The sequence below is a fragment of the Protopterus annectens genome, chromosome 4.part0 (assembly GCF_019279795.1).
Source record: "Protopterus annectens isolate FY-2018-M chromosome 4.part0, PAN1.0, whole genome shotgun sequence".
In the NCBI taxonomy this organism is placed as follows: Eukaryota; Metazoa; Chordata; order Ceratodontiformes; family Protopteridae; genus Protopterus; species Protopterus annectens.
The window spans coordinates 1,598,917,789-1,598,931,336 of NC_056733.1; the positions used below are offsets into that span (position 1 = coordinate 1,598,917,789).

The 13,548-nt window shown below is 40.2% G+C and overlaps 1 protein-coding gene across 1 annotated transcript in view; it reads right to left on the reverse strand.

The window, feature by feature from the left end:
- The window catches only part of FBXO38 (F-box protein 38), a 3,050,069-nt gene that overhangs the window by 1,201,088 nt on the left and 1,835,433 nt on the right, over positions 1 to 13,548 (reverse strand). The window contains exon 12 of the mRNA XM_044069370.1: positions 4,825 to 5,035. Coding sequence (XP_043925305.1) covers positions 4,825 to 5,035 — 211 coding nt within the window. The remainder of the gene's footprint in view (positions 1 to 4,824; positions 5,036 to 13,548) is intronic.

Below are 13,548 nucleotides of genomic sequence, written 5' to 3' on the forward strand. Positions count from 1 at the left end.
GTCCTGGGTAATAAGTTGACAGTTTTGTGGTGCATGAAGTGCTAGCTTTCCCCCCAAAGGGGCGGCTAAGAGGTGATTGTAGAGGGAAGTCATTGAGACTGTTTACCATAGGGTGGTGCCTTGTTGCTTCCAGATTTGGAGGTGGAGGCACCCCAATGTTTTGTTCTAAAAGTTCCTTGTGACTGAAACCTGGAGCCTTTGGAATGTCGTGATTTGACTTGAGCGGTTCTCGAAGGGACTGGAAAGGACCAGTTCTTAGTAGGCCAGTGCTACTAAATCTTGGAGGTTGCACTTGTAAGAAATCCTTCACAGTTTGCATAGATTCAGCTTTATCTTCCATCTTTTTTAACACTTCTTCAGCCTTATTACCAAAGAGACGGTCCTGTTGTAAAGCAGCATCCAACAATTTTGCTTTAACATGGTCAGGCAGAGTTTTCTCTTTAAGCCAAGCATGCCTTCTTAGCACAGATCCAGTTACAGCAGCCCTGCAAGAGGCCTCCAAGGAATCAAAACCACATTGCAAAGTATGTTTTCCAACTTGATCAGCTGAATGCAATAAATCCTGCAATTCTTTATTTTCCACACAGTCAGAGATTAACATCATTTTCTGTTTACGTAGTCCCATGATATGCTGTTGATATTTAAGCATATGAAATTGACAGTTTAAAGCCCTGATTGCCAAGGTTGCAGACGTGTAAACCTTCTTACCCCATCTATCCAGCGCCCTGGAATCTCTATCAGAAGGGGTAGGATTTTTGGCACTAGAGGCCTTAATGCCCTTGGGACCCTGAGAAATGGTTTCAGGATCAGCAATAGAGTTTTTGAAAAGGAATTTGTGGGAGTCAGAAACCCTGTAGTATCTGTCTGGCTTACAAGGAGCCAGAGGCAGAGAATCAAGAGTCATACTAGATTCTGAAAAAACATCAACAATGTCTAGAACAGGAGGTATAGCCAAAGGCCTATGCTGAGGAAGTAGAAGAAAATCCCTAAGTCTCTTTTTAGATTCAGAAAAATCCTGATATTCCCAGTGTAAATGCTCCCTTAAGGCATGTAAAGTTTTCCCAAAAGAAAAATCCTCAGGGGGAGAGGCAGAAGGAATGGAATCCTCTGCATCAGAGTCCTCATAAGTAGGAATAGACAAATCCTGTTCATTAGAGGAGTCAGAAGAAATAGAATCCTGTTCAGAAGATTCATAATCAATGTCTTGCCTAGGCCTCTCAGAAGGAGGGGGTTGGCTACACCTAATCAGAGTAATTAAATCTTCAGCCATTTTGATCATTTGTAACTGCCCTTGCGAGCCATTTTAAGCCTAGCCAATTATCCCTTGTGAGACTCAAACCCTGCACCTTGTGCTTGCAAGGCAAACACCTTAACCATTAGGCCACCCTCCCAATCCCATGTGGCCCAGGAGTCGGTTTTTTAGAAGTAGATTTAGATTTTGGCCTTAGTTTTGAAGATGGCGTCGGTCTAATATACAAATCTGTAGACCTGAAAACACCCTTAGAAGCCGGTGCCTGCACAGCGGCTCCGGACCCATCTAAGGTAGAGACCTCCGCGGGTTCCATAATTGAAGCATCTCGCGGCATACCGGACTCCAAATGGGTCTCAGTAGAGGCCTGTGAATCAGAAGTAGCGGGTATCAGGGGCTACGAAAGCACCTCAAAGTACCGGCGAACCGGCGGCTGGCTTAGGAGAAGCATCGTCATCGGTTTTGGACCTTGACGGTCTGTCTCTGTCTTTTTCTTTGTGTTTTTTAGGTATTACGGTAGTCGGGATTGCTAACCAACATTTCTGGATAATTAAATCTTGAGCCAAAATATTTAGAAGCAAAAATATACCGACGTTTAATCGTGCATTGATTAAATTTAGCACAAAACCGACAGCAAGGCACGTTGTGATCAGGGCCTAGGCAAGGAATATAGTACAAATGAAAATCCTTATGAGGTATTTGCTTCCCACAAGTAATGCAATTATTAACTTTTACTGCCATCGGTATGGAGCAAGAAAAAGTTTCCCCAATGGGGTACTTAGCTTTTAGTTGAAGACTTCGGATCTGAAACTCGAAAACGAAAATTTCAGGAGTTGGCCGACCGGCACTTGCGAACTGCTTCTGCTTCAGGCACCGTGCGGCAAGAAAGACTAATGTGATGGCACGGCTGCATGTTTTATACCCCTGACATCATGGAAGAAGGGACAGCAACCGACGCAGGACCCAAGACTTTGTTAATCAGGCCGACTGCTGGCAATTACCCAAATATAATGACTGCAATACTGAAACATGAAGAACATCCTGAAAGTCGTAGTCCTACAGGTGAAGAACACGTAACATCATGTCCATCTTTCCACACATCTAGTTATGAAAGGGTTAATTTTATGTAAATTTAAACAGTTTAACAATTCCATTGTGGTGAAAGGTCTTAAAAGCTTTTTCGACAACTGGAAGGCCCTTTCATCTGAGGCCATACTCATTTGCTTAAAATTGTCAGTGCAACCCTTCTGAGATAACCTATCCTCCTCCATGAATCGAAGTTGGAAAGGATCCATAAGATCTGCACACTTATCACCTCTTTTAAAAAAGTAAACAAGACATCTCTCTAATCTTTTACCTACAACAGAAGTTAAACTAATCAGACAGCAGTTTCCATAAAGGTCAACCCTTCCTCCTAAATTAACTAGTACACTGTAAAAACTTGTCATTCTTTGGGTACAGAACCACTATGTAATACTGGACTGAAAATACAAACCATAGGAATTTTTAACCCATCCCTTAACAGATTTTATACATATATAACTATATATACATATACAGTGGATATAAAAAGTGTACACACCCCTGTTAAAATGCCAGGTTTTTGTGATATAAAAGATGAGACTACAATAAATAATTTCAAAACTTTTCCCACCTTTAATGTGACCTGTAACCTGTACAATTCAATTGAAAAACAAACAAATCTGTTAGGAGAAAAATATGAAAACTAAAAAACATACAATAAGCTGGTTGCATAAGTGTGCACACCCTTAAACTAATACTTTGTTGAAGCACCTTTTGATTTAATTACAGCATTCAGTCTTCTTGGGTACACACCTGCCATCAATTAAAGAGACTCTAACTCCAAATAATGTTCAGCTCTCCTAGTTGGATTTTCCTGACATTTACTCAGTTGCCTGCTACAGCAAAAGCCATGGTTCACAGACAGCTTACAAAGCATCAAAGGGATCCCATTGTTGAAAGGTATCAGTCAAGAGAAGGGTACAAAAAAATTTCCACAGCACTGGATACACCATGAAACACAGTGAAGACAGTCATCAAAAAGTGGAGAAACTATAGGACAGCAGAGACGTTGCAAAGAACTGGACATCCCTCCAAAACTGATGAAAAAACAACACAAAAACTGGTCAGGGAGGCTGCCAAGAGATCTACAGCAACACTGAAGGAGCTGCAGGAATTTCTGGCAAGTACTGGTTGTGTACTACATCTGACAACAATCTCCCGTATTCTCCATATGTCTGGGCTATGGGGTAGGGTTGCAAGATGGAATCCTTTTCTTATACAGAAAAACATCCAGGCCAGGCTAAAATTTTCAAAACAATACATCAAGTCTCCCAAAAGCATGTGGGAAAATGTATTATGGTCTGATGAGACCAAGGTTGAACTTTTTGGCCACAATTCCAAAAGGTACTTTTGGTGCAAAAACAACACTTCGCATCAACAAAAGAACACCATCTCCCCATGGTAAAGCATGGTAGTGGCAGTATCATACTTTGCGGTTGCTTTTCTTCAACTGGAACTGGGGCTTTAGTCAAGGTGGTGGGAATTCTGAACAGCTAGAAAGCTGAAGATGAAGAGGAATTTCACCTTTCAACACGACAATGACCCCAAGCATACATATAAATCAACAAAAGAATGGCCTCACCAGAAGAAAATTAAAGTTTTGGAATGGCCCAGCCACAGTTCAGACCTAAATCCAATAGAAAATCTGTGGGTTGACCTGAAGAGGGCTGTACACAAGAGATGCCCTCGCAATCTGACAGATTTGGAGCACTTTTGCAAGGAAGAGTGGGAAAATATTGCCAAGTCAAGATGTGCCATGCTGACAGACTCCTACCCAAGAAGACTGAATGCTGTAGTTAAATCAAAAGGTGCTTCTACAAAGTATTAATTTAAGGGTGTGCATACTTATGCAACCAGCTTATTGTATGTTTTTTATTTTTTATATTCTTCTCCTAACAGATTTGATTGTTTTTCAATTGAATTGTACAGGTTATAGGTCACATTAAAGGTGGGAAAAGTATTGAAATGACTGATTGTGGTATCATTTTTTTTTATTTCACATAAACCTGGCATTTTAACAGGGGTGTGTACACTTTGTATATCCACTGTGTATATACATGTGTGTGTGTGTGTGTGTGTGTGTGTGTGTGTGTGTGTGTATATATATATATATATATATATATATATATATACATATGTGTGTGCGCGCATATATATATATATATATATATATATATATATACACACACACAGATATATATATATATACACACACACACACACACACACACACATACACATATACATGCCTTGACAGTTTATAAGGGGCCCATACTGATTCTTTTAATTTTAGCGAGTAAAAACCTTGGATGCCTTCACTAACAGAAAATTCAAATTATCTGGTGCAGAAATAACCAGCACGGAGACAAAGCTGATGATTTGCACCACATTAGTTTCTATTAAGAATAGAGTCCAAAAGAAACAGTATAAGCAAAACAATCAGCTAAATAGTTTACTATTTAGGAAACATGTAGGACAAAAAACATCATTACCTTCTGCAGGGATATGCTGTTCATCCCCTTGCACTTCATCTTCTCTATGCTCATTTTCACCATTCTGTTCATTTGGAATATTATTGTTGTTTATGTGAGCATTGTGCTGGTGATTATTGTTATCATTATCATTGTTGGAATTCTGATTACTCACTAATGCTGAAGAAACACCAATTCCTGTGCCAGCACTCAGACCTACACGAGCACAGCCCTGAGAAGGAAGAAATAAAACACATCTAAACATGCAGCAAGCAAAGCAGTCTGTATTAGAAAACATTAAATCCTCAAAATGCATTCCATGCAATTTTAATAAATAAAAATACTGGCATCATAAAGACTGCATCCGTTTGTATAAAATACACCTGGAAAGGCTTCCATGCATGCTCATCATGTGAGCATTAGGGAGCTCACTTTTTTCACATCTTGCACATGGAAAAAATATATTTTGAATGCATTTAGCCCTTTAAGTGCAGTTTTTTCATTTTTCGAAGGGCTGTTAGAGAAACAGTGTAACACTACATGCCCAATACACAAATGGAAAATATTTAATAATAATAATAATAATAATAATAAAAATCCAGTAAACTCCCAGCAGTAGCTGTCTGCAGTGGCCAATAATGGAAACACAGTCTAGGTACGTGGAATAGCAAATTCCAGAGCAACTGGTGAATAAACTGAGGTCTCTTTGTGAACTACCTTTCTTGAAATCAAGGGGATGTAGCTAACACTGCAAAAGTAAATTAAATAAAATTTTGACAGATTGGTTGAACTTGGGACGGCTTTACAATAACATGCACATTCCATAAAAATTATATGTTGAAAATATTGAGCTAAAGGTGCAAGTTACTGCATCAGAAGCAAGGATTGACTGTTTTGAATTCTCATGTGGTGGATTACAAGGACCATACCCTGCCACACGAATATTGGAATTAATGGCATTTCAGTATCAGTGTTGGACTTTAGTACTTTGACAGAATGATACAGAAGTGAATGAAATAAAAATGGGCCACACCGTACAATGTGGGCAGCAAAACAGAAGGCTATGAACACAGAGACCCATTGTACTGCAATCTGAATAATTTACCCTCAAAGAAAAGATAACAGCTATCCTATGGAAAACTGGGAAGAAGCAGACTGTGGGGTCTTTGTTCTGCAAGATTTCTCTATGAACACCATGAAAAGGATAGCTGTTTACACCAATGGAGAGAATGTGCAAGACAAAAATGACACGAGATTCAAGTTACTTGTATACAGCCACAATTTTTTTTCTTTTCTTTTTTTTTTTAATGGGTCACTCACAGTCATTCAAGGATAATGGAGTCTTTGCAAGCAATACTGTCTCCAGGACAGCAACCTGAGTTAGTAGCAGCAGTCAGGAATTTGTATTTTTCTAGAACTGCCAACAGACTAAGTGTTAATTAAACAAATTTTACCTTAACAGATGGTGCCATGACTCAAATTTTCCGGACTTTTGGGAGCTGCTTCTGCAGAAAAGGCACTTCACTGGACCCTTTGACAGTTTTTCTGTCAAGTGCATTTTTCTCAGGAATCGGATCACAATTACACCTTTTTTATCTTTGTTTGCTTCCTCTCTTGGCAGACTTGCAGATGGTCAAATGAAAGTTAATTTTTCTGCATGCATGTGGGTTCAGTATGTGGTGGGATACTTTTTAACTTTTATATTAACGTTGTAAAGTCTTTTTATGATTCGAGTGAGTGTGGGATCTTTAAAAGAGCCTGAGCAGGTGGCACCCGCCAGACATATGTATTTTAAGTGCTCTAAAGACAGTTGTTTGTACTTAGATAAATGACAAAATTTAACTAAAAAGGATGGTAAACTGACTTTTCCTCCTGCAGGAATTTTTGATAAAAAGATATTTTATTAAATTTGCATAAACGACTTAAAGAAAAAGGTAATAAAGTCCCTGCTAGCTGCTGGTCAGCTTTTAATTCTTGGCAGATAGAGTTTGGAGATAAGGAGTGGCCGTAGTTTAAAGAATAATACTGCAAAGCTAAAGTCTCAGTTATGTGCTGCAAATAAGACGGTCAATCGTCTTCAGAGTGGAGACTGTAAGGGACAAGAGGATTCTGGACTTTATCCATTCAGAGAATTACAGAAACTGCAACTTAACCAGGATGGGTTGTCAGAAGATGGCTATGTATTAGCTTAGTAGTACCCACTGCCCCACCTCCACCATATCCTGCACTTCCTCAGCAGCCAGACTCTACCACCTCACCTCCTTCCCAGTCCCCACCATCCACACCGTCCCCTCAAAGAGACATTTCTTCCCCAGCTACCTCTTCAGCTGCTCAGGCAGCTGGGTCTTCTATTCAGTCCCCGGTGACAGATCATACCAGTCTTAAACAATCTAAAAAGTCTATACTTGCCTCCAAGTTTGGCAGCAAGCAGACACGAGGTGCAGATTCTTCTCAAATGGATTTTGGCTTTCCTAAACTACATAAACAAAAGATTTTATTTCCTTTTTCTAGTTAAAATAAGTTTCGTCCACTTCATTATGTTACCCAATTTCCTATAATTATAGATGGGATGGTTATGTCGGCTCTGACAAGTTTAACCCAGATAGAGATGATGATGATGATGATTCCTCTTCAGAGGAAGACGAAGATTCTGAGACAAAGTCTCCAGCTAATCAATTACACCCTCTGCAGCAATTTCCTAACACTACACATGGCAGAGATGACAATGCACCTTCTGTTATACATGTTGTACATATTTGGTCCTCTTTAGACTTTCAAACTATATTAGACTCTCTTCTACCTATCTGTACTAACCCAGCTAAATTTGCAAAGGGTCTTGCAGGACACGTTAAACTGCAAAATCCTATATTAGAAGAAATTAGAGCTGTGTTGGAATAAGCCCTCCCACCAGACTTACTTAAACATATTTGGGATCATGCACAAATCCCTGATCCTATTCCTCAACAGACTGATGAAGAGGCTTTTAAAAATGCCAGGAAGCACTTGCTCCAAGGCATAATGGCAGTGTGTCCCCCAGTCCCTAATTGGTCTTTCATAAAAGCGGTCATACAGGGGGAAGCTGAACCAGTAGATTCTTACTTAAGCCATATGACTGAGGCATTTGAAGATTATTCGAGCTACCCTGAGCCCACTGAAGGTCCAGCAGCAAGTGGTCTCTCCACCACTTTTGTAGATGGATTGCTTCCCCTATTTGTGATCAGTTGAAAAAAGTTTGTTTAAATTGGCCAAGCCTAGGGTTCCATAAGCTCATGACTCAAGTTCAGTACTTAGCAGATATTTTTACTTGTGAGAAAAAGGAGCAACAGGAACACTTACTTAGTGCACAACTGCAAATGGTAAGTGCTTTCCCCCTCTCAACAGGTAGATGTAGAAGAGGAAGAGGGGGAAGGGGCAGACCTATATTTCCCCAACCACAGGCAGTATTCCCTCCACAATTCTCAAGTGCCCAGCATCATACTAATCAGAACCAAACCCTGCAGGGTCCTAACTCTAACCTTTGTTTTAATTGTGGCCAAGGTGACCATTGGGAAGATGAATGTCCTTTTCTGCAGCCAGTAGCATCAACATCACAGGCTACTAATCCTTTTGAAACACCATCTCCTGCTCTGCAGAGTAATAAACAACAGCAGCCTCCTCACATGGACCACCCTATGGCAACCACCAGTCTGGCAACAAACTGTCTAGGTCAGCCATGAGTATGAATTACAGCTATTTCCATTGGTACCAGTAAAGCAAAAAAGGCCCTTTTGTCAACATCAAATTTCAAGATACTGATGTGTCTTCTTTAACAGACACTGGAGCTACTAGACTCATGCTAAATGCATCGGCTGCCCAAAAATCTTCCTTTGTCTACTTTGGTACACTGGTTAAGGGTATCAGGAGTCCCTTTGGACAATCATGAAACAGTTTCAGTCCCCATTCAACTTGGGCTACTGGCAGCTAAGCATACCTTTCTTCTGGGGACCTCTGCACCCCTTAACCTACTAGTAAGATATCTCCTTTGCAAACTGCAATGCACAATATTTTGCACACCAGACGGCGTGTATTTAAATATACCTAATAACTCCCTAGCCATGCAAATGTATCTTATCCCACAGCAGTTGGATGAAGATGTCATTTTTTTTCTTTTCTTACTGAGACAGAACCTGTTCAAACACTAGATGTAGCATTATTAGATTCAGTTCCTAAATAGCTATGGACTACGCATGAAAATGAAGTTGGTTTTATTAAAGTTGCCACCTCAATTCAAATTACATTAAAATCGAATTAACCTTTACCTATGGTGGCACAATATCCAGTTTCTGCAGAGGCAGAAGCTGGAATTGAGCCTGTTATTTCAGCATTACTACAACAGGCTATTATTGTACCTACTAGAAGTCCTTGTAAAACTCCTATCTTGCCTGTAAAGAAACCAGGAAAAGACAGTTATAGATTTGTGCAGGACTTATGAGCTGTAAATGCTGTAGTAGTACCAGCTTTCCCTGTTGTTCTCAACCCAGCAACTATTCTTAGTTCCATTCCTCCCTCGGCTACCACCTTTTCTGTTACTGATATCTCCTCAGCATTCTTCTCTATTCCAATCCATCCAGACAGTCAACACTAATTCACAGTTACCTAAAGAGGGCTGCAATAGAGTTGGACTCACTTGCCTCAGGGATATGTCGAATCATCTAGTTTGTTTTCCAGAGAAATGAAACGGCAATTAGACAAACTGCAACTGTCTTGCAAATCCACATTAGTACAGTATGCAGATGATCTTCTCGTCGCTTCTAATTCTTTATCTGACTGCCAAACTGATAATATTTTCCTACTGATTAAGTTAGCTGAACTAGGTTTTAAAGTAAATTGATCTAAACTTCGACTTTGACAACTTCAGATTCAGTATTTAGGGCGTTTAATTCCTGAAAATGCATGACACATTTTACCCTCCTGAATAACTGACATCCAAACTGCACCAAGGCCAACAACATTAAAACAGCTCAAGAGGTTTCTTGGATTAGTAGGTTATTGTAGGCAGTGGCTTTTCTAATTATGTTGTTAGAAATGCTCAGAAAAGATAGCCCTGAGACACTTCCTTGGCAACAAAACCATGAACAAGCTTTTGTTTAGTTAAAATCCCTTCTTTTAAACCCACCAGCTTTAGGATTGCCAGATTATTCTAAAGAATTTTATCTCTTCTGCTGTGAACATAATAAGGTAGCACTGGATTATTAGCTCAGAGAAGGAATGATGAGTACAGACAGACTGCATACTATAGTACAAATCTTGACTGAGTAGCAGCCACTCTCCCCCTTGCCTCACAGCAGGAGCAGCAGCTGCCCGCATGCAGACATGGCAGCAGCTCTGACTCTGGGTCATAGCACCTTTGTGGCAGTGCCACATTCTGTTGAGGCTTTATTGTTGAAAACCAAAATGCAATACTTATCTGCTTCTAGACTTTCTAAATATGAATTAGCACTCCTTAACACTTCTTTGCAAAATATCAGGTGCCCTCCTCTAAATCCTGTCTCTCTTACTCTGACTGCTTATGGGGGAGAACCACATAATTGTGTTTTTGTTGTTAACAATGTGCTTCCTCCTAGGCCAGATTTCCAAGGTACACCACTGCAAAATCCTGACCTCATTCATTCGTTGATGGATCTTGTATACAAAAAGAAGATGGACAATTGACGGCAGCTTTTTCTGTTTGCATTGTGCACACTGTTTTAGTAACTGGACAACTGCAGGGTAATGTTTTAGCCCAAGTAGCAGAGTTAACAGCTCTTACAGAAGCTTGGAAGTTAGCTGAGGACAAAAGTGCTACCACTTGTACAGATTCCCGCTACTGTCAGGGAGATGACTTCAGAACCCTGCGGTGAGAATGTGGATATTTAACTTCTGCTGGGACACTCATAAAAATGCTCTTTTTGTTCAGAAATTGTTAGATGCTTTACTGTTGCCCACCACGACTGCTGTGGTTAAATGTGCTGCACATAAATCTAACTCCTCTTTTGAATCAAGAGGAAATGCTTTTGCAGACACAGCAGCATGACAGGCTGCCTTGTTACACCCTGTTCAGGCTTTCTTTTTTGTAGCCTTTTCAAACTGATGCTATACCTGTGTCATTGACTAATGTGTTGCATTTCCAAAATAAAGCTGAAGACTTTAAAAGAGTAAGGTGAATTTGTGACACTGCTGTCATTCCCCGGACTCACTTTGGCACCATCAAGATGGAAGGTTAGTATCCCCCACAAGAGCTTTTACCTCACTTGGCACAGGCTTATCATTTGCCATCCCATCTAGGAAAAATGCATTAGTAAAGCAACTTCTGACTGACTGGTATGCCCCTTTTGCTTCAGAAGTCATTCAGCATCTTGTAAATACTTGTAATATATGTCTTTCTTTTAATGTGTCTAAATCTGTCAGTGTTCCCATGCAGCACATTAAGAAATCATGGGGACAATTGTGTAATATACAGTGGGACTTTATTGAACTCCCACAAAGTTTAAAGTTTAAATATGTACTGGTTATTGTAGATATTTTTTTTATGGCTGGGTAGAAGCATATCCACATGTAAAAAAATTATGCCGCTACAGTGGCACAAAAGTTGGTGTACGAGTTAATCCTCTGCTTCAGGGTTCTTGTGATATACAATCTGACAGAGGTACACATTTCACCAGCCAGCTGGGACAGTATCTTTGTAAAATGTTGAACATTAAGTTACAGTTTCATTGTCCAGATAGATCTCAACCTTCAGGTATGACTGAATGTGTTAATCAGACATAAAGACTAAATTATCTACACTTGCCACAGAAACAGGGTTGAAATGGCCAGAGGCCCTGCCTCTGGTGCTTCAAAGTGCAGTTAGTGCTCCTAGAAAACTTTCCCTCATGAAATTCTCATGGGAAGGCGCACGAGGATGCCAGCCACACTCCTTCCAGCTAGTTTAGAATTACAAATTACTGATGATATGTTGTTCCCATACTGCAAATCTCTTCTTTCTCTTCTGTAGCACTACTATTCATAGGTTTTACCCTCACAGATCCAGCCTGATCCAGATGCCCTCCATGACGTCCATGCATGTGATTGGGTGTACTTTCGATCCTTTGCCAGACAAAACTCTCTTCAGGCCTGCTGGAAAGGACCTTTTTTTGGTCCTCCTCACTACCACAACAGCAGTCAGACTCGAACAGTCTTCAGCTTGGATCCATGTCTCCCATGTTCAAAAAGCAGTCCCAAATGAAAGAAATCAACCCATTCCCTTCAGCTCCCATGCTGAAGCCTTTTTGGACGATGAACTAGTTTCTTCCTGTACCAGACAGAAAAATCAGAGAGTTGGAAATAAATCATGATGAATAATGCTGAAAACCCAATGGAGGAGGGCATTTCCCTTGAGTCAGGCGACCAAGCACCGCTCACGGGACAGAGACAAAATCTACAACCAATGGTAACTTTATTTGGTGTCCAGCAGCAGAAAAAGCAGTGAGCTCATTTGTGCCTAGACATCTGTGAGAACCCACTCCGACCCCACCCAGTCTGCTCTTCATGTGTGGTACCTGCCTTGATGACTGCCATTATTATTTTTGTTTTGTTGCTATACTTCTTGATTCCTGCAGAAATTGTAAGTACTGTTCAGCTTTTTTATAACAGAATATATAAATCCATAGTACCCAAGTCTAAACAAACAGTGGCAGACTGGCATCCTTCGTTTAATACATTTCATGCTATTCTCCAGATTTATGCAGTGACATTCGATATGAGTAATTGTTGGGTACGAGCTGCTATACCAACTGCACATAACACTTTTCCATCCAGAGTATTTCCTGTAAACATTTCAGATACTCAACAGGCATTACAAAAAAGGAGAGGAATGATAAAGATGAAAACTAAACCTGTAGCCCTCCCGTTGCAGGATAATGTCACAGGAATTTTCTGTTTGCAGCACAATGGTACTCAAACTGTGGCACACAGTAAATGTAATATTACATTAATTAGTAAGCTGTGTAGAATTGAAACCAAAGGAATAATATGTTGGGAGCCTTCAGAGAATGTGACCGATGATGATCCTGTTTATGAAACTGCAAATACTTTTAGCCCATTTAGGTACCGAACAATAAATAATGAAGACTCAAAACCATATGTATATGCATTAGAACAAGGTTATTATTTTGTTTGTGGGAAAAAGGCCTAGAGATTGCTCACAATCAATTGGAAAGGCAGCTGTTTTGTCGGAATTGTTGTTCTAGCTGTCCAACACACACTGATTTGCCCAGTGGAAAGATCCAGAATGTCAGAGAGACTCAGACTGTAAAAAAATCCCACTGGTAAAACTGATCCTGCTTGAATTAAACATCACAATTTAGAAAAAAACAGCCTTTAAAGGACTTTCTCACATGGACCTTGGTGATCTTGTTATTTCTGGGGCAGGCTTAGCTCCTGCTTAAGGAGGTCCAAAAGCAATACGGGAATTATGAAAGTTATCCAAGTTGTTAGAAGTACTCAGCAATGCTACCTTCAAATCGGTGATTCTCATCAACGTGGAACTGAGTGCTATGCGTGCTGTAGTGCTGCAGAACAGAATGGTGCTTGACTTTGCACTTCAAATGAAAAGGGGTACATTTGCACTTGTGTAAGAGGAATGCTGTACGTTTACTCCTGATAACGAGTATGCCATACATAGTCATTTGGAAATTATCCAAAAAGTGGCTGAGCTGTCTAATACTAAAGAGGCTGATGGTTCACAGT